Genomic DNA, 27,597 nt, shown 5'->3' with positions numbered 1-27,597 from the left:
TTTTTTGGCAGTCATGTAATTTTTATTCAGTCATCAAACATCAAGTGTACAAACGTTCATCAAACTTACTTACAGACTAACATTCTCTTATCAAATTAGATTCGCACAGCACCGCACGACCCAGTCGCTCGCACTACGACGCTTTATACCATCATTATCAATAATCAATCGTGGATTCTCGTTCTTTCTGCACGTTCGCTCTTTCTTCTCTTTCCCAGCTCGATTGTACACGCTCATTCGTTCATATTTTTCAAACAATCAATTGCTATTTACTTTGTTTGATATAATGATTCGCGTAACTTCACACGCAAAGATTTATCAGTTTCTTGGAAGCAGACAATCTCGTAGAACTATTTGTAGCTCACATATACCATTTATACTTCTGAAGTACTGATAGTTTTTTCATCATTAAAGCAGTTTAATTCGACACCAACAGACAACCATTCGACATTTATCACATTCTCGCAATAACTTAATCGTTTAATTAACTAGCACTCACTCCAATTGTGTGACTACTTCACAGACAAGTTTCGTGTATTTCCACTTATTTATGGCCAATTCTTTGTGTATGTTTGCTTTATGCTCACACCCTTTGTTTCCTGTTCTTTTCGCTAACTTCATCACATATTCTACGTGCTTACATTCTTATCAATGCTCTACGCATTCATTAAAGACTATCGCGACTACACAATGCTAATCTTCTCTTTTATTGTATTCTTTCCGTTGTTTTCGGTATGCTTTCGTCAGGACATATTTCTGTTTTGTTTTGAGACCCGCTCACTCTTTTTATGTTTTCGCACATTGCTCATCGATGAAATCAATTGTTTTGAAACCCCCAAAGCTTCGTCCGGCATAGATTCGTCGGAACCCCGGCGATACCTAATTTTATTTATCGATTAAAATGTTATCAAAATTTGAATATAGTGGATACTTGTGTTGATATTTTATACTCTTCGTCGTCGCCTACAAAACGATCTTTCTCTTTGGAGGTTTCGCTTAGACAAAAGGATAGAGATGGGATGAAGGTGTTTTCTACGTTTAAAAATGCTGCATACAACATAAGCAATCTTGATAGTTTCAAGAATAATAGGGGTATTACAACACCAGAGCTGGGGGATGCATCCGCCATCTGTTCCATTCATTATTTTATTACATCGTTTGAAAATGCATTCTTTCGTCCTCAAAGCCCCGAGACGCACCTAATTTCTCTCTCACTTGGCTGATTTTTGTAAGCTGTGTTTGCTGTTGCAGTTATGATTGCATTTCTATGAGCAATCTAATAGAAATACTGGAACGAATTCTTCCTGTCTAGGGTTTCTTTGCTACGATCGTTTCTCTCGATACTTGCTCAGGGTCGCAACCTTCAACTACATGTTTAATTGTAGAAGCGCAAAAAATGAAAAACGTAAAAATCGTAGGTGTAATTGACTTTTTTGGGTGACATTTAGAATCCAAACAGTCAGTCTACATGCAGAATTAACCAGACATCTTGCACGCGTACAAAAAAGGATGAAATTGAGCAAAGATTGCTACGCGCACATAAAATATAGCGCACGCGAGTCTCACGCATTAACATTGGTGAGTCGCATTGAGACATCTCAATGCGATCAGCTCATGCGCTGTTTGCCATGGCAAACCTTTGCAAACAACAGGGCGGGAAATTTTCATTCAATAGTATCGTCGAGATGAGTCTCATGAGACGTACATTGAGACAGGCTCACTCTCTCTCGAACCGAATTGATGCTACGTGAGCTTGCGTAGACCATGGCACACTGGATGGATGAGAATCCATGTATACACGAGAATTGAGAGACTCTGGAATTAATCCAATTGGTTTCATAAGTTGTTTACAAAGATGTAAAAGACCTTATCGTTTGGTCATTCCGGTCCAAAAATATCCAAATGGAAAAAAAAATCGATGTGTTCCGTGGCTCTGAGGAAGAACTAATAACCAACACACTCATCATTACATCCCTACCTCACCATTCCTCGTGCATACAAAATACGATGTCGTTATCCGCCATCACACGCCGTCGTTTCAACATGTTGGTATTATATGTTAATGTTCTTGTGTTTTGTTTGTTTTAAAATCAGTCATTCTTTTCTTGAGAAAGCTTTTTCGCTTCGCATTTTCCTCAACCAATGATTTTTTTTCTAGATTAGTTGACAATATTTGATTAAATTCAATTGTTTTTTGTTTTGTTTGATACATTTTATAACCCTTTTTCTTATTTGCAACTCAGGGTTTGCAATCTCTTTAAAGTTACTTTTCGTGTAAAAAGCTTTCTCAAATCACAGTTGTTTTCATTATTTTTTATTTCTTAATTCAACTTAATTCATTGCGTCTAAGTAAGTCGTTTTTGTTCTTTCTAATTTCAAAAGATTCCTACTTACATTCTAATGGGTTTTATTCAGTGTTTGTATTCCTATTCGTTCACGTTTCCGTTGGTTCTTTTGTATTGTATTAGTCGTCTAAGTTCATCAGCGTTTCAAAGTCTATTGAGGTGGCAAATTGATAAAGAGTTCATTCTCGTTCAACTCCTCAACGGAAGGCTCATCACAAAACAGTTTATAATAAAATTATATTTCTAGTTCATGTTTATTGGATGCTTCTGTAAAAGTAAGCTTCTTCTAGCTAAACAGGAGTTTGGATGAAATTGTTCAGATTCCCTAAAATGATATTATCATACTTCTCCACTTTTAAATATACGACCCTTATTCACAAACCATATGCAATCGTGTTCAATGCATTGCAATAATCACACTCTTGAACGTTTACCTTAGCCTAGCATACATTCCCCAATCACACACTCGGGCAACCATCGTCACCTAGTAACTATTTAGCAAGAAGGAAAAATTTTCCATTGTATCATTGGTAAATGTTACCGTTTTTTTCCTTAATCACCTTTCGATTTTGTTTTTTCTTTGCTTTCATTAATGGGAGCAATACTTTGTTTTGTTTGTTTTGTTAGTCTTTGTATTATGTTTTGTATGTGTTTTTATGTACCTGAGCATAGTTTCCATATATTTACTAATGTATTTTGTAACACCTATCTGATTCATTTTTGTAGCATTTTTGCTGATTCCAGCAGTCTTGTTTCACGTGTAAGTGTATGAGAGTCAAGAGTCATTGTTTCATTTGCATTTCTACTTTTTTGAAATAAACACAATCAATGATTCGAAATGAGGTGTTTTGTAGAAATTGCTTTCACTGGGAATTCTGAGTTAGTTTTGTTTTATTTTCAGTATTGTATCTTTCGAGTTGTTTCGTATGTTGTGCAATCGTTCAAGTCTATCTGTTGTTTTGTTTGTGTTTTGTTTTAGGCAATTTTTGTTTCTTTTTTCGGAAGTTGAATTTACATAATTTTTCGTTCTTGCGATTGTTGTTTAATTCTCCTTACGTTAAATATGACCTTCAATTGTTCCAATTGTATTTCACTTTATGGAATGATTCAAGGATTTTCATCAGGCACGCATCTCTGGAAGTAAAAACGCATTCGCTCTTTTCGTTCAGCATCCTGTACAATTAAATTTGATTTTATTTTGTTTTCAATTTTAGTACATTGAATCTCTAAACTGATATTGCCACTGTCCTTCTGCGTGGTTCAATTGTAGAAGTTGTAAATGTAAGCATCTAAGCATATTAGTAACTAGCACAAAACAAAAATAATTAGCTAATAAAAGCTGAACTGTGCATGGAATTCAATAATATGAATACAGTCAGAATTTACAGAAAAATTTATAATAATGTGAAGTAAAATTATAAACATTTACTTATTCAGTAGACTTCAAAATTTGTAGAGATTACAAAACTCCCACTGCATTGGTTTTAGTAAAACATATAATGAAAAAATGAATCAAAAGTGATAAGGTGATTAGGAAATTAGTTATTTTTGATTATGTGTTGTATGACAATATGAGAAGAGAATGTAAATAACACAATTTTCTTCTATTTTGCCTGTGTAAAGTGTGCGCCAAACGATAACTCATTCGCAGCATATAGGAACTCAACAGATACAGAACAGAAACACAATATTCAATAGAAAAAAAAACTATACATTAAATACAGGCACTTCATAATTTTATATTTCATTGAAGCTGAAATAAATAATCCTTTCAGTGCATAATGCTAAAGTGTTCTTGGTGGTACAGTGTCTTAAACTCATGCATACAACAACATACTTACGGTTCTTTTTCTCATTCAACTCGAAAGCAACAATCAAATCACTTTCTATTGTGCTACATGCGTTAGATATAACGCTGCACTAATACATTTAAATATTATAAGAATCAGTTGGTTGGCATTCTTTGCAAATGTCTTGCACGCATACAATCAGAACCAAAACTAACATAAACGATAGGAACAATCTTCGGTTACAAACATACGCACACATTCTTAGTTGTAGCATTCAAACAGTTTTTCAAATAAATTCTCACATTCTGACGAACATAACAAGTTCATTTTTATTCAGTATCTTTAGTATCGTCCATTGGTTTGGATTTCTTCCGTTATTATTCATCATTTGTTTAGCTAGGCGTGTCAAGGTTTCTTATATTCAGTGTTTTTCTTTAATTATTTTTCAAGACAAGTCGAGTTAAGCTGTCTTGATGTGGCGTCAACGATCAGTCAGCAGTCATCTAAAATACATGCTTATGCAATATTTTATAGGGTTATTTTTTTGTATTATGCATTGCATTCCACTGTTGAACCATCCTATCCGATGGTCATCTATACTCAAACAAAAATGTTGCATTTTAGGGTTTTAGCGGAAAAGGATATTTTTATTTCGATAATCCATAAATCGGAGTTCTTGTTATGTCTTGTTAATCAATGATTTACAATTCAAATATTACACGAAAAAAATTGAACTTATAATGCACATGAAAAATGCTTGAATTATTGAAAGTTAAAATTTAAATCAAAGAATGCAAACGAATTCTGAATTCCATTCTGAAATCGCTGCAAGCAAGCAAAATTTTGTTTCTGAAAATTTACCAACGATGAATGATTTTTATACCAATTCTTCCTATTTTGATTTTCAAACTGAACAATTGCATCATATGATTGATGCAATGTTCAAAGCAAATATCAAGACTGAAGCTGTTCAGGTTGGTATCAAATTTACTGTAAATGGACTTCGTTTCAATGGATCCGAATTATCTTTTGAAAATTTTAAATTGGAATGCCCGCTCTTTAAATGGTAAGGGAGATTAATTATTCAACTTATTAACAGTTCATAATTTGCGCATTGCCATTATAACTGAAACTTATTCAAAACCAGGAATCTCCATCAAAAGAGATCCAAATTATTGGGCAGCAAAGGAATTTGTTGAGAGCTGATCGTCAAATTCTCACTCGCAACAAATCCAAATTTTTCATAATAATGCTCTCGTTATCTTTGACAAATTTAATTGTCGAAGAGAGAGAGAGATTGCAATTCCTAAATGTGAAATTAAATTCAACTCCCATTATTATACACGACGATCTTCAGCTACTGATCCGTCTTAAAAATGTGAGACGAAGGCAATACCGAAGAACTCGCGATCCCGCTTTGAAAGTTTGTCGAGATTTGCAAAACTAAAATTGAAAACGTTTAGCTATTTTGATAAATGCCAACTTTGAGAATAATGTCTCAAAGTTGGATCCCTTTTGGAAATCATCGAAAAAAATTAAAATCTTTAAAAAAAATTCCAGCTCTTAAAAAATGGCGAAAAAGCTCAAAAACTTGCTAAGCAGTTTAAGAGTTCCCATAAGTTTAGTCTAAGTCTCACTAGTTCTATTGAGGATCAAGACACGCGGAAGTTCAATCAACATTGCTTTTGAATAATCGTCTGTGTATGGATATTTGGTTCAAAATAGTTCCAGTAAAACCTTATGGCAACATTTTCCGTCAAAATGTATTGCTGAGCATAGAAAAGGTTATCATACCTATGTCAAAATCGAAGAAGAAATGTTCCGCACTTTTAAGATTTCATCAATCTAAAAAAAAAACTCCAATCAACAAATGGAAAATATTATCACGATTCGCTCCACATCTCGTTCACTTAACTCATCAATATCATCACCTTATTTGAACCCAATCACAATCTACAGCTCGTCTACAACACAATCACAATCTACGGCTTTCCTCCCAGCACATTTTCCCCAAACCGCGCTCAAACTTTCTCAACACACGCACATCGTCCGCAGACAATTTCATGACTTGACCTTATTTTTTTGTGTTTTTTTGTTTTATTTTCTGTCTTATGCAAATTCTAAAATTAGGTATCAGTTATTAATCTACACTTTAAGCTCCTCTCTTCTCTTGTTTTCTTTTTTTTTTCACTAAACAACTGTACTGTTTATTTTCGGTCCTTTTCCCTAACTAATCTTTTTGAATTTGCAATTTGTTTTTCAAAATTTGAATTAAAATCGTTCGATCTATACAGATTGCTTATGATTTGCAATTGAAATACGGTCTAGGGAAAAGGACACAGGTCAACGAAATATTTCTCTCATCTAAAATATTACAGCATTTTTCGTTTTTGGCTTATCTTTAAAATATACACTCACAATGATCAATCTCGCCATTATGATTTTTCTTAATAACGATTGTACATAAGATACGGGAAAAAATTATGGAAACAAAAAATGCCTCACAGAGACGTCTCGAGCCGAATAAAAAAAAAACAATAATTCGAGATTAATCGAGCATACACAATTGAACTCTGCAATATTTATCGAATCAGAAGTATTTCGTTCCCCTTTACCGTTTTTGCAATGATGGATATTTGTTTAAATCTTGCTTCATAACTGTAATTAAATATTATTTCTGTTCATTTTACTTACTGAATACATGTAATAAGTGTGTGTTGTCGGATGTTTCTTACGCTGTGTCAAAAGAAATAAGAACGAGTGCCACGGTGAAAGTCCAACAGAAATGATGAATATAACAACTTTTTACGAAACTTTACAATTGGATTTTGGTGGGCGTCTGGGGCCCGAAACGAGATTTTTCGTTTCACTATGGCACGCGCATCCACTATTCTAGGCAAATGTTGTTTGTGTAGTTCTAGGAAAGTTTGTGTTTACATCATATTTGTATAGAAGAAAGATTTACAGGCTGTCTTTGTGTTTGTAGTAGTGTCCCGCTAGTTATGATTAGCTTACTAGTTTTTGTTTTTTTTTTCAATAATTGATTTAATTAGATAACCTTACACAGCAATAATTTATTCTTTTTTACTACAACACAGAGTTATATGTTTCGGTTTTCTGCTCGGCTGTACAGATCATGCTTCTGTGCTAACTCCATCGTCATCATCCACATCACCAAAACGACTCCAATAACAGCTGAATAACTCATGCCACATTGAATCATGTTCGTTGACCACGCAATAAACCACCGTGATATTTAGGAAGTTACTTACTTGCATTCGGTTGATCAGGACCAGGTTCGTTCAAAATAGTAAAACACTAGAATACATCATTTTTACCGTGGTCGTACCAACAAGAAGACTTTAGATCTGCAGCGACACGTCGAAGCAAAGATTGTCGCTGTAATAGTAATTGCAACGAAAGGGTTCCTCGTGGTCCTGATTTGGAACGGTGCCTGCAGTCGCGGGGCCCAATGGAATCAACTCGTCGTCTTGGCAGGTGATGTTGGACAAGGACAATTGGAAAGATGTGTTGGTGGATATGGTGGTAGCAGGATTACATTGCTGGAACGGTGCTGCTGTTGGCGCTTCCACTCCCATTGGCTGACGTGTAGTTGAGTGTGTTACCATTGATGCTGAATTAAATCTGCAAGTAGCAGAGAATCAATTACGATGGAATATGATAGCGTATTAGGGTTGTGCAGGCGTGGTTCGTTCGGCACATATGAGCGGGTTAATGGTTTATTTATTTAGGTAAATCCAATGAGCGTTTATGTACTAGTTTTGTTTATTACAAGTATCAATTTTGAATACTCGTTTTAGATAACAAAACTAGATTTTGATGTAGCCTCGAGTAATTTAGATAGCACTGAAGCGTAGGCAGTGAAATCCAACTCAAAACAAGGCTGATGGCGAATATGTGACAAAGCAATACAATAAAAGTGAATTTACATTGATTCCAATATTCAGGGAATGTTAGTTTAGGTGATGATATGAACATGAACCAAATTTTTGAAGAGGTTGAGAAAATTAATTAAATTTTTCGTACGATACTAGATGAACCGAGACAATAACAAATTACACTGATGCCACACATATGGGTCACTATGCAACAATGTTACCCATAAGTTCACTCTATTTTATATCTTAATGTGACCCACAGTTGTTGGATCAGTGTAATTTTATTGAAATGAACAGAACAGATTAGAACTATTTGATTGAGCAAGCTTAAAGATAATAAAATACATTACATATCATGATATTTGAAAAATGCAAAAATGTGTGTACTTCAATCACGCGAGGGTATTAAAAACATCGGATTCAAGGCGAGTCAAGTACGAGACACTGATGGTTGGGGTCGAAATACGTATGTTGGAATTAAATGGAATTGTACGAACTCCTCTTATGACAAGTGAAGATATTCCACTAAAAGCTCAAAATACTGCATGAGTAACCCCTGAGCTTTAGAAAAGAGTTTAACCTAGTACGCTGCTGATACGGAATGGGTTTACGGAAAATTTGTTCAATTTACCGAAGTAAATTTAACTGCTGATTTAGTATGGGAGAAATGTCACTTTTCCGTACGGAATATTTTTCCGTAAGGAAAAGTGACAGCTCAATTTACTTTACCCAGCAGGCGTTATTAGCGTTACGAAATTTTCTCTACTTGTCAGCTCCGTACTGCTCATGGAATTTCAGTAGCTCCATAGAGTAGTTGTCTGACTCTGAATCAGATGGTCATGGGGGGATCGATTCCTACTCCCTCCACACCACCCTTACTATATAGGGGAACGGTTCGGCACTTCATCCCATAGTTCCTATTTCCATCCCATCAAAAACAAAGGAATGAAAAGGAATTTGGTTTGTTTCTTATTTTTGTAATTTTTTTCACCAGTGAGCACGCTTGGTCAGTACTGGAATTTTTCATTTTCAATGAGAGATGTCATGCGATGTTTACATATCTGCCCCTTTCAATATCTATAGAAACGCGAAGGATGAATGGCATGCTACAAAAATCTCAAAAAATAGTGCCGTCTAATGAGAGCTTGAAGTAGCTCTAAGTTTCTCCCTGTCCTGCTCATGCCCATTGGTTGACAAAAAAGAACGAGCAGGACGGGAACAACTTCGAGCTACTTCGAGCTGCTCATTGGACAGCACTAATATTTGTTCTGTGACAGAGCATGAAAGTGTGTAATATCTGCTTTATTTTTGTGTTTATTACCACTTTCAACCCGGTGAATTAAAGAAATATGATTAATTTATCGACTACTCACTGTTCTTTGCATAGGTCTATTAAAATAATTTAGAAATTTTAATTTTAAAATAAAGCACAACTTCCTTTCATGCGAAATTGATCAAAGAACCCACGATTCTTTCATTTGGCTGCCTGAAATAGAAAAAGGCGCTATGCTCTCTGTCTTATGCAACGTACACACCAGTCAAGCAGTTTGACGAACATTGACTCCGCCCCCAAGAAATCGTTTCGGTTGCTGTTTTGTTTGAACGTGTGTGAAGTTGTTCGAACAACCATTTGACAGTTGGCGGCTCGGTTGGAAAAAATTAAAACGGTTTGATTTTGGTTTGAGTTGTCGGGGGTGGAGTCAAGGTTCGCCGAACATGTATGAGCATTTGTAGTGAAGTTGCACAAACCCCCATATATTTTTTGATGGTTGGTGCTCGAGTTGGTGCTTCGGTCGTTTGTGTGTGATATTGTTGGTCGAATAAATTGATTGTTCGTGTCGCTGTTGGTAAAACTGGATAGATGTTTGAATAAACGAGAGGTGGAGTTAATGTTAGTCAAACTGCTTGACCGTGTGTACGTTCCATTATGCAACGAGTTTGACGAACATTGACTCCGTCCCAAGAAAACGCTTCGGTTGCTGCTTTGTTTGAACTAGTGTGAAGTTAGTCGAACAACCATTTCACAGTAGGCGTTTCGGTTGGAAAAAATTAAAACAGTTTGATTTTGTTTTGAGTTGACGGGGGTGGAGTCAAGGTTCGCCGAACATGTTTGAGCATTTGTAGTGAAGTTGCACAAACCCCCATATATTTTTTGATGGTTGGTGCTCAAGTTGGCGCTTCGGTCGTTCGTGTGTGATATTGTTGGTCGAATAAATTGATTGTTCGTGTCGCTGTTGATAAAACTTGATGGATGTTTGAATAAACGAGAGGTGGAGTCAATGTTGGTCAAACTGCTTGACCGTGTGTACGTTCCATTATGACGATCATGACTTATTCCAGTACTGCGCTTGGTAGCAAAAAAAAAAGCGACGAGATTGTATTTAGTGCTGTATTTCTTTGTTTTGCAATGAGATGAATATATGTTCATTGAGATGAAAAATAGAACAGTTCCCCTACTAGACTATAAAAGAAAGTAAAAGTCTACGGACGTAAAAAGAAAAATTACAACAAAAAAAATTCTCTGACACATTTAAAAATACACAAGGTCGATAAAGAAGAACCGATATGATTGTAGTAAACTCTACACGGAGAACAAATAGGAAAAGGTTGGACAAATGGCCTGTGTCGCCGGTCCAGTTAGGTGGGTGGTGCGCAAAAGAAAACCACTTCTCAAAATAGGAAAAGAAGATGCATAATAAATCACGAACGGAATCTGAAAAAACTCGTTTACATGGATGTTTGCAATCTTTAATTCGCGAACGTGATTGAATAATTATTTCACCAACGGTGGTCCATGTATGGATTAAAACACCAGTTATATATTCATAGTTAACAACAAATGGCGCTCAAAAATCCTTGTGTTTAGGGAACTTCCGTGAATTACGTAATTACGCTTAGAGAGGGAAGGGGAGTTTATTGAAGTGTGACAATCCATACACATTTTTTAGATACCTCATACAAAAAGAGTGACATAGAGGGGAAGGGGGATTGAAAATGGCCTTTTTTGCGTTACGTAATTAACGATGAATAATATTTCCATTTTCAAAAGAATCACTCGGTGGCCAAGGTGATCCACACACAATGTCATGCTCAGAATGTCGGGCAATAACCCGGTGAAAATGGTTCCTGATAGGGATCCGCAGGGGACAAGAAGGCGAGGTGAGCAGAGAGCAAGGTGGATCGATTTGAGGTCCATCCGTGGACTACAAAGTTGGCGACGTGCAACTACAGACCGAGCTGTATGTAGATGAATTTTATGTATTGCAGAGGCCTTAGTTTGAATAAATCAAATGAAATAAATTCCGATGTTAGAATGTCAAATGGTGCTATGCGATGAAATTCATTATTTTTTTTTGTTTTATTTAATGGATGTTCTGGAATTTTCAGAAGGCCGCGACATGTAGGTTTAAGCCAAAAAACTCAAGTGCATCTGAAAAATCTTGGTGCTTAACGATAAAATTTAAAAGTTTTCATTTTTTGGGATCCTCCAGATTTCTCGGAAGACCACACGGTGGTTAGCCGTGTGCGCCGGTGTGTGCGGTGTGCGCCGTCGCCCCCGACAGTTCATGGCAATCCCGTTGAAACTCCAGAGGATTTTTCGTGAAAAAAGCTATTTTTCTTGAAAATTCCATACATTTTTCCGTTGAAAATTCTGAAAAATTTCCTTTGATATCTCGAAAATATTACCGTTGAAATACTGAATAAATTTCCTTACAAATTTGGAAGATCTTTTTGTAGAATTTAAAAAAAAAGGAAGACAGGATCACCGTCTTTGATCAGAGGTCGAATACTTAACACTTAGCATTAGACAACGGACAGGACATTCACACAGCACCCAGTGAACCAGCGGAGCGTTTTCCGCTTCACGAAATGTTTTCTCCTTACTAGGGCGGGAATAAAACTCATACTCCATGGCTTACAAATACGCTGGCACCACTAACCACACGGCCACGAAGCCCACCAGGTGCAAATTCCAGAAATTTCTCGGGTAAATTATAAAGAATTTTCTTTGGGAATCTCAAAGAATTACCTGCGGAAATTTCCAAGGATTTCCTGTTGAAATCTACAGAATTTCACGTTGAAATCAAAGGTTTGATGGGGAAGGGCCATTTGTTGTTTGGCCGAAAATGTCATAATCTGAAACTCGACTGACATTTGACCGAAATAGACATATGGCCGATAATGTCATTCGGCCGAATAGGTCATTTGGCTGAAAAGTCGTCTAATCGAATAGGTCTTTTAGCCAAAAAATCCTAGATGGTCGTTTGGCAAAAGAGCAATTTGGCCGAAATTGACATATGGCCGAAAGTGTTGTTTGCCCGAGCTGCTGAAAAAAATCGTTTGGCCGAAAATGCTGCTTGGCCGGACGAGGTGACATAAGGTCGAAAACGGTTTGGCCAAAAATGTCATTTGGCTGAAAGCGACGTACGGGTGAAGATCATATGGCCAAACGTTTAATCCGACAGCTCATTTGTTCAAAAATGGCGTTTGGCCGAACGGGTCGACGTTATTCGTCATTTAATCCGATCAGCCGAAAAACATTTTCGGGAAATTGCCATTCCTGCTAATCTACCGTTTCGGTCAAATGGAATTTTCGAGGACAAGGCTTATTCGACCAAATGAGCTGTTCGAGCATAAGGCTTTTTCAGCCAAATTACTAGTTTGGTCGTACCGTCAAACCGTTTTCCACATAATAACCGTATCGAACAAATGGAATTCGGCTAGATAGCTTTCGACGATAGCTTCGTCTTTTGAAAATTTTCTCGTACACTGAGGATACTGGCCGTAAGAACATCATAAGATTCTCTTTTCAAATTTCGCCACAAGAAAATGTATTGATTTTCATATGATTCTCTAACGAAACGCATTTCATACGACAATCTCATGATATATTTTCAGTTTTAAAAAAAAAATGTAACCCGGTTTCGAACCATGGACGTCGTGATTAGGAGTCGTGTGTTTACACCATACGTCCACCGATGCTTCAAGGAAGTATCTTGTAGGATATACAATAAAAAGATCGATTTGACCAAAACAAGATCTTACGATGTTCATAGTTCAATTCTAATGAAATATTTTCATAAGTTCTGTCGTATGAAAATCTTACGACCAGTATCCTCAGTGTAGAATTTCCGAAGAATTACCAATGGACAACATAAAAAATTTCACGTAGAAATCCAAAGTAATTCCGAAAAAATCCAGTTGAACTTCCGTTGGAAACAGTTTTTGTGAAACTTAAAAAAATCACAAGGAAATTCTGTTTAGTAAACTCCGCAAAATTCTCGACGATAAAAAAACGAAACATGCCCGGTGGCATAGGCAAACTTCTAAACAATTTCCCGTGAAAATTTCAAAGAAATTCCTGTAAAAACTTTAGAGCTTTAAAAACTTGTAAGAAGCTCCTGGGAGTTCATTAGATCTTTCTGGCGAAATAAAAAGATTCTCCCGTTAACGTCTTCAAAATACCCTGAAAAAAAACTTTACGTTACGAACGTAATATAAATAAATCGTCAATCCTTTGCCGACCAAAATTATGACAAACGCCGCCGATGACGATCGGCACTGACCTCTAACGGTAGTCAAAACCCATGAACGGACCAACGGGATATTTTATTAGATTTTATATAACTAGAATAAAGATTATTTAAGCACAAGTTAAATTTTCAGCGACAACAAAAAATGGCTCGATTATCCGGAGTAAATTTTTTTTCAACACTCCGGATAATTGAGTCCGGCCTGTATATAAAACAAAAAAATTGGAAAAAATATTTTGCTTGATCTTTACTACGGGTGGGGCAAGTGAAAATTTTCTGACACGTAATAAATTTTTCTAGTTTTTCAAAAACGAATATTTTCTGAGAAAAAATATTTAAGCTCTTTTAGCTTAGTTCGTCTTCAACTGTCTAAGACGAGTTTAGTACTTTCAATACAATTACACTACGGTTTGTTATCTTTACAGATACGTATTTCGACCTCAACTGTCAGGCCGTCTTCAGTGTCTCGTACTTGACTCGACTTCGAGTCAAGTACTAAACTCGTCTTAGACAGTTCAAATATTTTTTATTGAGCGTAGATAAACAAATAGGTAGTGGAAATTTAATTTAATCGTTTGAAGGTATTTGGTAGGGGGCTGTCCATATACCACGTGGACAGGATTTGATCAGTTTTTGATACCCCCTCCCCCACACTCTAAATAATCATCACGTCATATTCACGTGAAAAATCACGTAACTGATCTGTCTTGAACAAACTACGATTGTTACGTGACTTTAGTCCACCTGAAATTCACGTAACTTTTACTAAAAATCTTGGTGAATATGTTTGTATGTACTCGTAAACAATTTAAGTGAGATTGTGTTAGTGTGATTGCAGCTTCGGCATTTACGAAAAACCAGCAGTGTAAACAATCTTCACGTCAGATTTACCTGAAAACAAACGTGGTTATCATCCACCATACTTTTCACGTGAGATTGACTTGACAATCACGTAAGAATGAATGACACATAACCTAAACATAATTAAGCTGCGCAGAGGTAAGCGATTTTTTAGGTGCAACTAGGCGAGAATTTTCCGAACCTGCAATTCCCTCCTTGGTATTATAACCGGCAAAAAAAATATCAACGGAAGTCACATGAAATTTAGAAGATTTGTAGAAAAGTGATATGGAAGAAGCTTAAGCTACATGAAGTCTAGAAATACAGTTTTTCGGTAGCATTAGTACAAAAATTTTATTTCAGATTTCAACTTCCAAGGGTGGAGAAAGAAACTAGTTTCAACATTTCTGACCAAACCTGATAAATTTAATTCGACATTGGTCAGTAACTTTGATTTGTTCTCCAACAGTGTTTTAGCGATAACTCCGAAGCGCAATAATGGCCGAATGACGTCATTCCGCATCAAATGCATTTCAACGCATCAAGCGTATCAACAACGCGAAGAGGTCTCCTATTTACGGCTGCGGGTAGTAAATAACTTATATTGCATTCATTAAAAACAAAACAATATTGCAATATATTTCAAAGCATATAGTGGTTACCTTATATCATGTTGCTTTCACTAAAAGTTCACGTAACCAGTACGTATAAATCACGTAAGGTTCACCTGATCAAACACGTAACTACTTTCAAACTTCACGTCATTAAAACTGGAAAATCCAGTCAGATTCACCTGATAAATCTAGACCAACATTTGAAAAGGGCGTAACAGCCAAAATTTGATCTCTCCAATATTTTGTCTATGTATATAGCTATGTATGTAGATAAGGAATCCGAAAGAATAAATTTTGGCTGTTACGCCCTTTTCAAATGTTGGTCTAGAAATCACGTAAATCACCGAAGCTAAATTTTGTTCAGGTTACATGCCATTCAGGTCACTCTTACGTGAAAAGTGCGGTGGATGAGAACCACATTTGTTTTCAGGTAAACATGACGTGAGGATTCTTCAGAGTGCAGCGTGGACAATTGTCATTCTTTTACTTACCCCACAAGATGGGGCAAGTGAAAAACAACAGATCTTGCACTTATTTTCATAGGGGCGTAACTTCATTAATCGATTTCTCTTCGTCGATGTTTTCATTTTATTATTGTGGCGGATTGTGCTAGATTATCGATGATTTTATGATTTGGTGCGATAAAGGATGATTGTATCTTGCACCAGAATCAATAATCACGGTTGTAGCTTTTGAAACAGTTTATTAACAAAATATAAAATCGATTAAGAGAAATCGATCAATACAGTTACGCCTCTATGAAACTAAGCGCGAGAGATATTTTAGTTTTCCAAATATGTTTTATCCTTAAAGTATTTTTCAAAAATGTTGTTTGCAGGCAAATAAAGATTATTTTTATGGCTTGATAAACCTGAACTATTTGAATTCCTATACTCACTTGCCCACTGTACCTTACAATTTGTGATCAATGTAACTGCTAGGCGAAAACTTGTGCAAGAAAATGAGTATTTTTCCCTTGGCGCATGGTGCGATTTCGCTGCACCCCGACCAAATTGTCCCGCAAAAAACTATCCCAGCGTACTATGATTAATATCTGTTACAATAATTTGTGAAAGCCAAAAGTATCGATCGCCCGTGAACAAGAATAAGTATAATTCATCAACAACTAATCAATGGATAGTAGCAACAAAAAAGATTTTTATTCTGAGAGTTTCAAGTTGCCTTAATCGTACATACTTAGATTATTCACACTCATGAACAAACCATATAACAATGAACTAGTTCACAAACATAAAATCAACGTAGTTAGCAAAGGCAAAAGCAAAAAGCATAAACTATCAGCTTTGTTTTACTATCGTTTACCTTTCAGTCAAACATCATTCAAGAGCGGATTCGCACTGACCTAATCCTCGTCCATTGCTCGAGTATGATTGTTTTATGCTCTTTCTGCGTCCTCCAGAAATACTTGTTTGGGATCACACTTTCAAGTTTCTCATTCATTCAGGTATTTTACAAATAACATCTACCACACATAGCATTCAATACCTATTATTTACAACCTTCATTTATCAGTTCATTTCAGTCGCCTAAATTATCCATAATTCAGGAACCAGGGAAAAAAGAAAAAAAAAGAAAATAATGATAAAATAAAGGAATAGTCAAGTTAGAATAGTATTTGTTGAACCCACTAATACTAGCAACCGAAACGCCCAACAGCGCTGCAAACTGAAATCCCTTCGCCAGTATGCACTATCACTTACCAACTCGCGTCGTTTGCAGGTTGCTTCAGCTTTTTGATTTCCTTCAGAGCCCAGTTGGCGAGCGTCTTGGTACGTGTTGTCCGGGAATTTTTACCTTCGGCCAGAAGCTGCTGGATCTGCACATCTTCGACCAACTGCAAAAGGGGAGGACCGAACGCAGTGCACATATCTCCAATCAACCCCGAGGCGATGGCAATGTTTCCGTCCGACAGTTCACTGTCCTTGGCGATCGAAACAATGTAGTTGATGATGAAAGGAACGTGGGGTTGGAGCAAATTGACATCGTCGTGAGGGGCTTTATCGACACCCTTCAAGCCCTGAACGATTCCAGTGTACGCTTCCAGGACGCTCTCTCGCAGTTCGTTCAGGTAGTCGATCATGTCGTAATCATTCTGATCAATCTGTACCTGCGTCGCATGCGACAACATCTGTAGGACAATGTTAAGATATTTTTTGAAGTCTGGTCCAATGCTCAGTGCCATGTCACCGAATACGGATAATATCTGCGGTTTGACGCTACGATGAATTGATTGGTTGCTAAGATTTTCTAGGAGCAGTGTCATGATTTCGTCGCAATATGGAAGGATTTTGTTTTTCAAGCCTCGACAAATGTCGCCTGCAAGTCCAACCGCTGTACAACAAACTTGGTACTCTTGATGGTTCTTCAAACCCATGTACAAATATTCTTTGAAAGCGTCCATGTATTTGATGAATCCCTCACCAAGTAGGTCGACCAAGGTGGACACTGCCATTAGGGCGTCTTCCTGCACACCTCCAACCTTGCCGGAGCTTGAGCTGAACATGGTCAGAAGTGCGGTCATGATTGCGTCAGAGATCTGAGGAGCATCCTTTGCATCAACTTTCCGCAACACGGATTGCAAAGTCGCGCACAGCAAAGACTGTAAATCGTTGAACTGGTGACGATCAGAGTGTGTGGAAATGTGTGTTTCCATTTGCAGAACTTGATTTAATCGCTCCAAAATAACCATAGTCGTCTTTTGTACCGAAACGTAACAATCCTGGGGCGAGTTTTTGATCATTTCCATTAGCGCTTCGTACGCAGAAGAACGCAGATTGTTTTGACCACCGTCATGACGATCCGTTGTCTCCAACAAGTTACTTATGATGAAGTCAAAGTACTGCGACAGGCAGTACGTTTGCGGTGGATCATCATCAACGTTGGCTGCATCGTAAGCTGCATCCGATAATCCAGTGAACGCCCAACAAACGTTGGTAGCTACGCGGGGTTCTGCTTTCAAACCATTAAGCAAAGCCTTTAGCAGTGGCTCCAAGTACTGCTCATTGATGGCAGCTTCTGGAATCACCTGAAAACATTGGATCAGATAAATAAGCTTCATTCGTTTGAAAACGGTGGAAAGATTTGTATTACCTCACATATTCTACCGAAGGTCCACGCACAGGTGTCACGGACGATGACGCTTTGATCGTACATAAGTTCGATTAACGTGGGCATTGCTTGTTCTACAAGTGGCTTCAAGGTATTGGCTGCCAAGCCACTGAGAATCGAACCAAATACCATCAGAGCAGCGTCTCGATACCGCCAATTGGTTGACTTGATGTTGTTGTTGACAAATGGCAGGACGTACGGTACGATCTCTTCTTCGCAGCAGGTAGCCAACAACATTAAACAAACGCCAGCCGACTTCGAAGGGTTCCAGTCATCTTCGTCGTCAAATTCTTCTTGCCGGGTGAGTTTCTCCATTAGCACAGGAGCGAGGAACTGGAGGGCTCCACGGGCATAGTGACGAGATACTCGATTCGGTGGACGACCTTGCTCCTCCGCTTCCTGGGCTTCGATAGCCAAATCGATCTCTTCATCACTTACGTTAGACCAGAACTCGATACCCTGAAGGGCTATTTGCTCGTTGTCTGATTTCATAGCTTCAAGGGTTATAGGGAACAAAGCCTGGGCCATGTATGCTTCCATGTGCTGATAGTAGAGGGTAAGGATCTTTACCAAACACTGAAGGGCGGCTACACATATTTGGGTGTCAGTACACTGAGTCGCCTCACACACTACCTCCATGATGTAATGCCTTTCGTTCGATTCCTCAAAATTGGCTTTGGTAAACTCCAGCGAATTGAGCAAAGCGTTGGTGGCAGCCAATCTTACATGGTTCGACGGTTCCGATTTGCGCATACCATGGATAATTGCCGTCAAGATTTGGTTGGATTGATGTTCTAAAATTTCCGAATTGATGTCTTGACAGATGTAGCCAATGGCTTCTAGTGTGGCCTCTCGCTGCATTTCAGTGGATTTTTCACTGACTACATTATCCACCAACTTCTGTATTAAATCTGGCCATTGTCCTACGGGCAATTCAGCTACTGCCACATAAGCGACACACTGAGCTGCAGATGATGGGCGGGTACTTTCCGTTCCGAGAGATGCGACAATCTGAAAATAATCAGAATTAGTTTGTGCATTCCTGAGTACATAAATATAATAACAATTTCTTACATTCTCTTTAACATATTCACGCATATCCTCAGGGAATGAAAGCCACCTCTCCTGGTATTGGTACTTAATGGTGGGATCTTTGCTGGTAAGCTGATTTTTTAACTGCAAACCAGCGGCCATTCGAGCCACCGCAGAATTACCGGCAAAGACCAGCACATCGGACAGGGCTCGGATGAAACCGGGCAGGTTGGATGCGGCTGCCTGCTCCAGAAAGTTTTTTGCTGCCAGCAGCTCATCTTTGTCTGTAGAATATACAAAGTGGGAGAAGCGTTAACAAATTTCGAAAAAAAAAACATTCGATGGTAGAGTGCCATTTTTTTCAATGATTGAAAACCATGTTACTTTTTTTTTCAAAATTTATTTAGCTGTTTTTTTTATAATATTAGGTTCCGTCCATGTTAAGGCAGATCCATGAATTACGTAACGCAAAAGTTTCAAACCTCTATGTCACACCTTTCGTATAAAGCATAGCATAGCAGAGTTACGGTGTACTTCGTAGATTGGAGACTAGTAATACTCATGTTTTTCTTTTGAAATCCTTATTCAGATTGCTACCAGAAATTATCAATAATCACGTTTACAAAAGCAGATAAGTCGTTTTGAAAATTTGGAATTGAGTTAATAATTAAGGATCAAATAGTCACTCCAGACTTGACAGTTTGGTAGCTATAGCAAGTATTCCGCTTTGGGCTACAAACTTATAACAATTCTTTTGGCTTACCAGGGCCCAACAAAAAAAGTTTTTTCACTGGCAGCTGTTAAGAGTTTAATCTCTGCAGATCAACATGTGAACATACGGCGAGGATTCGCGCATGCCAACTTATAGCCAGGAAGTAGGCAATTACCTGGGGAGGGGAAAACCAAATCGTCCAATGTAACACCTTCGAACACCAAAATTTAATGACCAAAAACATTACCCTGTAAAGCTGAGAAAAACAAAATGTCCTATCTGACCTTTCCAATGTTATTACTTCAAATTCAACATGTAATGCAATGTTGTGTATTTTAATAGCTAAATAAACATCTCTGCTTGGGGGGAAGCCCATATGGCATAAGGCCGTTTGGCATAATGCCATTTGGCATAACGATTTAAATGTCTAAAGGCCATTTGGCATAAAGACCATTTGGCATAACGACCATTTGGCATAATTTGTAGGGTACCTCGAGGCCATTTGGCATAACGACCGTTTGGCATAATGGCCTTTTGGCATAATCCTCGAAAAATGAATTAAATACAACGGGCCGTTTAACAAAACTAGCATTTGGCACAAAAAAGGTTAATCGTAGGAATATACTGTGGACCCCCGATAAATTGAACGGTACCTCATTCAAATTAACGGGGTTCATTTTTAATTTGAACTTCTGGTTACTCTATTTGCATAAGATAAACTGGTTTCTGGCTGCTCTCTTTGCTGGTTTGTTTTGATTATGCTTTCCATTTCACGATGTTCCATTTTTATTTCGATTGCACGTACTAAATGACGTTTGAACCATTTTTAATTTGAACGATGTTCAAACGAACGGGGTTCAAATTAAAAAGTGTTCAGATTAAAAGCGTTCATATTACCGGGGGTCCACGGTATCGACATTGTTGTTTCATAAGGGCGAAAGTCGCAAACGTAAACATTGACTTCTTCTGCTGATTTCAGGAAGATTAAAGACTTTTGGCGATATTTTCCACTTCTGTTTGATAGAAGGCGCGGAGCGCCACCAGTTCCAAGTGATTGTTAGCTGGGAGCGGTCCTAGTTGTTGAGAAATTTGCAGGAAAGGCATTGTTTACGATTGCGAGTATGCATTTGCCCGGGATAAAGCAAAAAAGAAGATAACTCCTTCTTTAAAAGTACGCATTTGCCCGGGATAATGCAAAAGAGTAGATAACTCCTTCTTTAAAAGTATGCATTTGCCCGGAATGAAGCAAAAGAGTAGATGACTCCTTATTTAAAAGTACGCATTTGACCGGGATAATGCAAAAGAGTAGATGACTCCTTCTTTAAAAGTACGCATTTGCCCGGGATGAAGCAAAAAAAATGATGACTCCATCTTTGAAAGTACACATTTGCCCGGGATAATGCAAAAGAGTAGAAGACTGCTTCTTTAAAAGTACGCATTTGCCCGGGATGAAGCAAAATAGTAGATGACTCCATCTTTAAAAGTACGCAGTTGCCCGGAAAATTGCAAAAGAGTAGATGACTCCTATGAAAGTATGCATTTTCCCGGAATAAGGCAAATAGTAGATGACTCCTTTAAAAGTATGCATTTGCCCGGGATGAAGCAAAAGGGTAGATGACTCCTTCTTTAAAAGTATGCATTTGCCCGGGATGAAGCAAAAAAAAAGATGACTCCTTCAAAAGTACTCATTTGCCCGAAATTAGGCAAATGAGTAGATGACTCATTTTTTTTTAAAGTACGCATTTGCCCGGAATAAGGCAAAAGAGTAGATGACTCCTTCTTCAAAAGTATACATTTCCCCGCAAAAAAGAAGATGACTCCTTCTTTCAAAGTACGCATTTGCCCGGGATGAAGAAAAAGAGTAGATGACTCTTTCTTTCAAAGTACGCATTTACCCGAAACAAGGCAAAAGAAATATGACTTTAAAGAATTGTCACACAACACTTTCACTCCAACACAGGTCACAACATGCCGTAGAAACAAAAAATACTGCGGCGCGCTTTGTAAATTTTTCAAGCAAACAAAGATCATGGGAAAAGTACGCGGTCGAACATTTTAAACGTGAAAATGTTGTGAAAACTGCCAAAGCATTATTCGGTCTACTCAGCTCTATTGTATACAAAAGTGATTGTAATGCCAAAGCTACGAAGCAACTCATAAGCAGGATCAGAAACAGCACGGCGAACCACGGAACATATGCCAATTTTCATTAGTCTAAGTTTTTATAATTCTTTTAATTTTTATGCCAAATGGTCATTATGCCAAATGGTCGTTATGCCAAATGGCCCTAAAATCATTATGACTATTTTTCTTTATTATGCCAAACGGTCGTTATGCCAAATGGCCCCTGGCTATTCAACTCGTTATGCCAAATGGCATTATGCCAAACGGACTTATGCCAAACGGCATTATGCCAAATGGAATTATGCCATTTGGGGTAGCCCCCTCTGCTTGAACGTAAATGAAACGGAACTCAGAATATTGGTTATGTTTGGAACACTTTCAAAAAAAATGTTTCGCAAGTCTTCAATTCCGTTTTTCTCGGAATGAGTGAGTTAATACATAGGACCTACTGAAAAATTAGTCGAGATTTAAACTTCCAGAGGGTGGATGAGTCTCTAAGCTTGCTTCCAAAAACCTCCACATGCCAAAATCGATTACATTTGCTTGATTAGTTCTCGAGTTACGTGGAAAACTACACGCAGAGAAAATCTACCTATTTGAACTAAAAAATAAAACTGTTAAAATATTTTTTAAACTCAAATATTTTATTTTTAAAATCACAAGAAATTTTATATAACATTTAAAATAAATTTTTGATCACAATATTTTGTTTTTGAATTTAAGAAAAATATTGTTGAAAGTAAACAAAAAATCTTTTTGGTTTAAAAATGTTTTGTACAAACAAAAAAATATATTGTAGCCCCTTCCCTCTTCTAGAGCGGGAGGGGTCTCAAACCATCTTAAGAACCGGTCCCAAAAACCCCTGAATACAAATTTTCACGCCGATCGGTTCAGTAGTTTTCGAGTCTATGCCAATCATTTTAGGATTTTCAAATGGCCGTGTGGCATTCTACGCTCAATTGTTCCATGTTATCTTTTATGAAAAAAAAAACTCAAGCTAGATCCAATTCGTCCCACTACCAACATTTGTGGAATGTCATGAGCGTAAGCAACACTTTTCCAGAACATAGTACAGGTCACTACTTATGTAAATGTTTTTGAGTCCCCAACTTCATTTTTTCAGTAGCACAAATCGACTCGAGTCAAAGGTAACATGGGACACTTACGTGTAGAACGGCAGTGTAGCCAATTAAAGATCCTAAAAAATTCATTTAATTCATTGCTTTAAATCTGAGAGCCGAATTATTGTCAAATCAAGCATTACTTTTAATAAGGACGTATGAAACAAAAGTAAAGAAAACGTGGTTTTTAATACAACAATCACACGCGACTTTATATAATTCGCATCGATTTTACTGATTTTAGATCTTAATTTTTTTTAATTCTCGCTTAATTGATAAGGGCCTACAATAAGAGTAAACAAATTCAATTTTAATACACTTCAATAGCATCTAATAGCTACTAAGGGCCGATTTCTTCACGCCCCCTTAGTGCTTAAACCAGGTTTTAACATATGGGCAAGCACCGCTTAAGGTGAATCGCGTTGGAGCCCAATTTCAAATCTACATAGCACTTTTGAGGGCACATAACTTGAAAAGTAAACGACAGACAAAGCAAAAAGTAGTTTTTCACTTTTGCTCACTTGCAGCATACATGAAAAATGGTTTCCAGATGTGCTAACCGCCTAAATATTCACATTTGTGCGAGCAAAAACGCGAGGTGAGAGATAGCACGGCCATTGTGGCTGCCATTTTTGGACGCCGCCGTAACTCACCTTAAGGGTTAGCCTTTTATACCCTAAGGGTAAAAAAAAAGTTCCGCACCTTTAATTAAATTAATTTTAGAAAAAAAAAACAATTTTTGATTGGGCCAACAACGGGTTGTTGTCAAAATATGTGTAGGTGCACCCTAAAAAACGGCCAAGCGAATCGTTTTTTTTTCTGTCAGGAATAAGCCTTCTCCAACTTCGGGTTGATAACGGGATTTTTTTCCGAACTGTTATCGGCACGAGCTCGGAGAAAAAATCTCTCTCAAAAAGCCTTACTCCATATTTACGTTTAGAAAATGCCATAAACAAAGGGTCTATGAATGCCAAGCATGACTTATCGTTTCACGGAATTTGAATGAACTGCGCTATGATGTGAAGCACGCTGTGACGTGTATTGAGGCATGTCAGCGGAGAAAAATATTGAAAAGAGATTTTGTTGTAAAACAGTTTTAGAAAAAAAAAATTGCCAGCTTTCTGCAAAGGATATCTCGAATCCTCATAATTGTTGCATACGCCGATATGAAAAATTATGCTTGAAATGATATTAATACCATGAAATTCCGTGACATTTTTGAATTTCGATATCATTCCTCACACTTTGTATTTAGAACAATGAACTTTTTGTTAAATATCTTGGCTGTACATATGCACAGCACATGTTTCGAAATGGACAAATTGATATGAAATTTGCGAAAAAGAATCCACGTGTCTTGGAGGGACTCGAACCTCAACCTCCTACTCTCTAGATAGACGTGATAACCTCTACACATGAACACTTAAAGGTCACTTTGCGGAAAAGCTATCAGAATCCGAGTACCAACCTCCACCGCGGTTAGTTCTTTTTTGCAAATTGAATATCTTTCGGATGCTTGATTTGTCCAATCTCACATGTGCTTTACTGTTGTATATCCACAGTCAAGCGAGTGCACATTGTTTATTAAACGAGAGGCTCGCACTATCTGCCCCCAACAACGGGCTGGGCGGATTTGTATAGAGTGCAAATCAATCACACTCTGCTGTGCCAAAGGCTTGCTTGGCTAAAGCATTTCTCGGGTACTTTTTCAAAACGGCGTATGTCGCAAATTGTAAACAAACCCGTTTTCAACAGCATATGGCATCAAATTCATCTAAAAATGTGTATATCTTCAAAGCTACATGAAAATGTGTTTTTAAAAATGTAAATCAATATTTTGCAAAACGGTGTAACAACATTGTTGAAAATATTGCACATACACCGCTTAGCAGAAAATGTACTTTAAAAAGTTTTTTCGAACAACTAAATAGTTTTAAAACGTGCGTCTGCTTGTACTTTTTCATCACTGATTTCAAAATTAAGCATGTTGCTTGAACATTCTGATTTTCGTTAAGAAAAACATTTTACGTTGTTTTTCTGCAGCAAATGTTGTTACGTCGTGTTGTAAGTGCTGCAGTTTTTTTGTCGCATGTGCGTGAAACGTTTCAACTTGACGCAACATTTCGACGTATCAACAATGCAGCGTACGGAGTAGCGTAACATTTCGACGAAAGTAGCATGACCTCGGTCATGCTGACGTATCAAAACGACGTATGTGATTTATCTGTTGCAGAACGTTGTAACATATATTTTTATCAAAATAACTGAAATGTTCACACGCAGTGCAGATTTAAGAGTCAGTGACGATGAACCTTTGCATAATGTATCGTTGAGGTGTATTCAATTGCAACAAAAATGATTAGTTTCTAAATAGGAATAAAAATGAAATCTGAAAACTTCCAAGCTCATTTTCTCAGCTTGATCAAAATGTTACATACGCCGATTTGAAAAAGTTCCCGAGATTTGATGAGTGAGACACTGAAGACGACCTCACAGTTGAGGTCGAAATACGTATCTGCGTAAGACAACAAAACGTAGTGGAATGAAATGGAGAGTACTTAACTCGTCTTATGTCCAATTTCTTCGCCTCCGCTTAGGCGCTAAACCAGGTTTAAACGTATGGGTAAGCACCGCTTAAGCGTTAAGCGAAGGTGAAGAAATTGGCCCTTAGACGGTTAAATACATTCCACTAAAAAGAGCCTAAAATATTTTTTCTGAAAAGGGTAGCTGACCGTAGGCTTCTGTTCTGACAATAAACAAATTACAAATTGTTTCTTCCTCGACCCGAAAAAAAATTGTAACTATACCAATTTCTCGTTCACTCTAATAAATTACAATCTTCTTCTTCTTCTTCTTATTGGCATTACATCCCCACACTGGGACAGAGCCGCCTCGCAGCTTAAGCACTTCCACAGTTATTAACTGCGAGGTTTCTAAGTCAGGTTACCATTTTTGCATTCATATATCATGAGGCTAGCACGATGATACTTTTATGCCCAGGGAAGTCGAGACAACTTCCAATCCGAAAATTGTCTAGACCGGCACCGGGAATCGAACCCAGCCACCCTCAGCATGGTCTTGCTTTGTAGCCGCGCGTCTTATCGCACGGCTAAGGAGGGCCCCAAATTACAATCTACAATAGGGTATTTTTAGCGTGTTTTGGGCATAATCCGATCTGGCCAATTTTTAATAGCGAATAAGATGGATTCCCCGTCGAATGGAACCTGTTGCGAGTCATTTGGACAATGCTAAGGTCCAAAAAGTGTCTACAAAGTAGTAACATACACACATACAGACATCACCTTAATTCGTCAAGCAAGTCGATTGGTATACAACACTGCTATGGGTCCCGGGCCTTTTATCAAAAATACGTTTTTGGAGTGATAAAATAGCCTGTTGTACGAGAATGGCAAGAATACAGAACAGAAAAGAGCTCTAAGCTGTTTTGAAAATTCTTTTTTCGAAGAATCATATATTATAGTTCGTATGTAATTGAAATTAATCAATGTAAGTTATTGTAGAAGCAACCATTTAATTAAATATAAAAATATTACATTTTTAACAGCTTTTAACCATGTGCAACCCCCCGGTCGTTAATTCCAGTTTCAATCGTTCCTTCAGCTCTCAGCCCTCTCAGTCCAAAACCCTCTTTCCTGCCACGCATACTTGCACAAAAAGCGCGAGACGTAATTTCAAGGCGACGTTTTTTCCTTCGTCTGCTGCTTCCATTTGGAAGAATTTGTAATGCTGAAAATCACTTTCGCCCTTCACGATGCTGCTTCCTCAAAGAAAATCCATAATAAATCATTCCCACCAAGGGCCTAAAGCCCGACTGCATTCTCAGTTTTTCGAGACGATTATCTCGCCCGAATCCGCCAATTCCAGCACTAAAAACTCACCTGGTGATACGGTCTTCTCGAGAATCTGAACGATCTGCATATTGCTGAGACTTGGTAACACCGCTCAAGGGCACACAAAAACGCCAACAGTCTGCACCAGCCTTTTTCCCGCAAAAAACAAAACTTTTCCAATATTTTTCACAACGCACAGCCGCGCTGACCGATAAATCGCTTCGTTTTCTCGTTCTTCTCTCCGCTCTGTTCTGTGCCTTTTTCTTCTTGCTTCCAGACACACGTCGAGAAAAAATGGACTTCCACCTGGGATACCACCCTTCACCAAAAAAAAACGGTTCACTTCGACGATGGAACGATTTCCGGATGCTTTCCGCACTACGTTTCGCGAGAACTACTGTGCACGGTTGTTTTTCTGGCGGTTTTCGATTAAAATTTCACTGCAAGATGGGCAAAATCGCGTTTTTTCTTAGGATGTACGAGGGCCGGCTCCTCTTTGCGAGCTCGCTGCTTGGTTGCTGGCTGCGGTTTGCAAAGCAATGTGCTGCCAAAAAGAAGAAGTCAATTTTTGCAGCGCCGCGGTTAAAAAAACGAACGGCGAGTTTG

The 27,597-nt window shown here is 37.8% G+C and overlaps 1 protein-coding gene across 2 annotated transcripts; it reads right to left on the bottom strand.

Moving 5' to 3' along the window:
* Positions 1-27,532, bottom strand: LOC134213108 (importin subunit beta). Of its 2 annotated transcripts, none has more exons than XM_062691722.1 (5): positions 27,040-27,532; positions 19,226-19,467; positions 18,134-19,162; positions 16,744-18,068; positions 1-7,780 (listed from the first exon to the last, which is right to left on the bottom strand). In XM_062691722.1, coding segments are annotated over exons 1-5 (2,637 nt in total). In that variant the 5' UTR covers positions 27,080-27,532; the 3' UTR covers positions 1-7,779. The 2 variants fall into 2 exon arrangements, with proteins under 2 accessions (XP_062547706.1, XP_062547705.1); XM_062691721.1 differs by having other exon boundaries at positions 1-7,769.
* Between the last annotated feature and the right edge of the window lie 65 nt (positions 27,533-27,597).

This window comes from Armigeres subalbatus, chromosome 2 (assembly GCF_024139115.2).
Source record: "Armigeres subalbatus isolate Guangzhou_Male chromosome 2, GZ_Asu_2, whole genome shotgun sequence".
Classification (NCBI taxonomy): domain Eukaryota; kingdom Metazoa; phylum Arthropoda; class Insecta; order Diptera; family Culicidae; genus Armigeres; species Armigeres subalbatus.
This window is presented reverse-complemented; position numbering and strand designations above follow the sequence as displayed.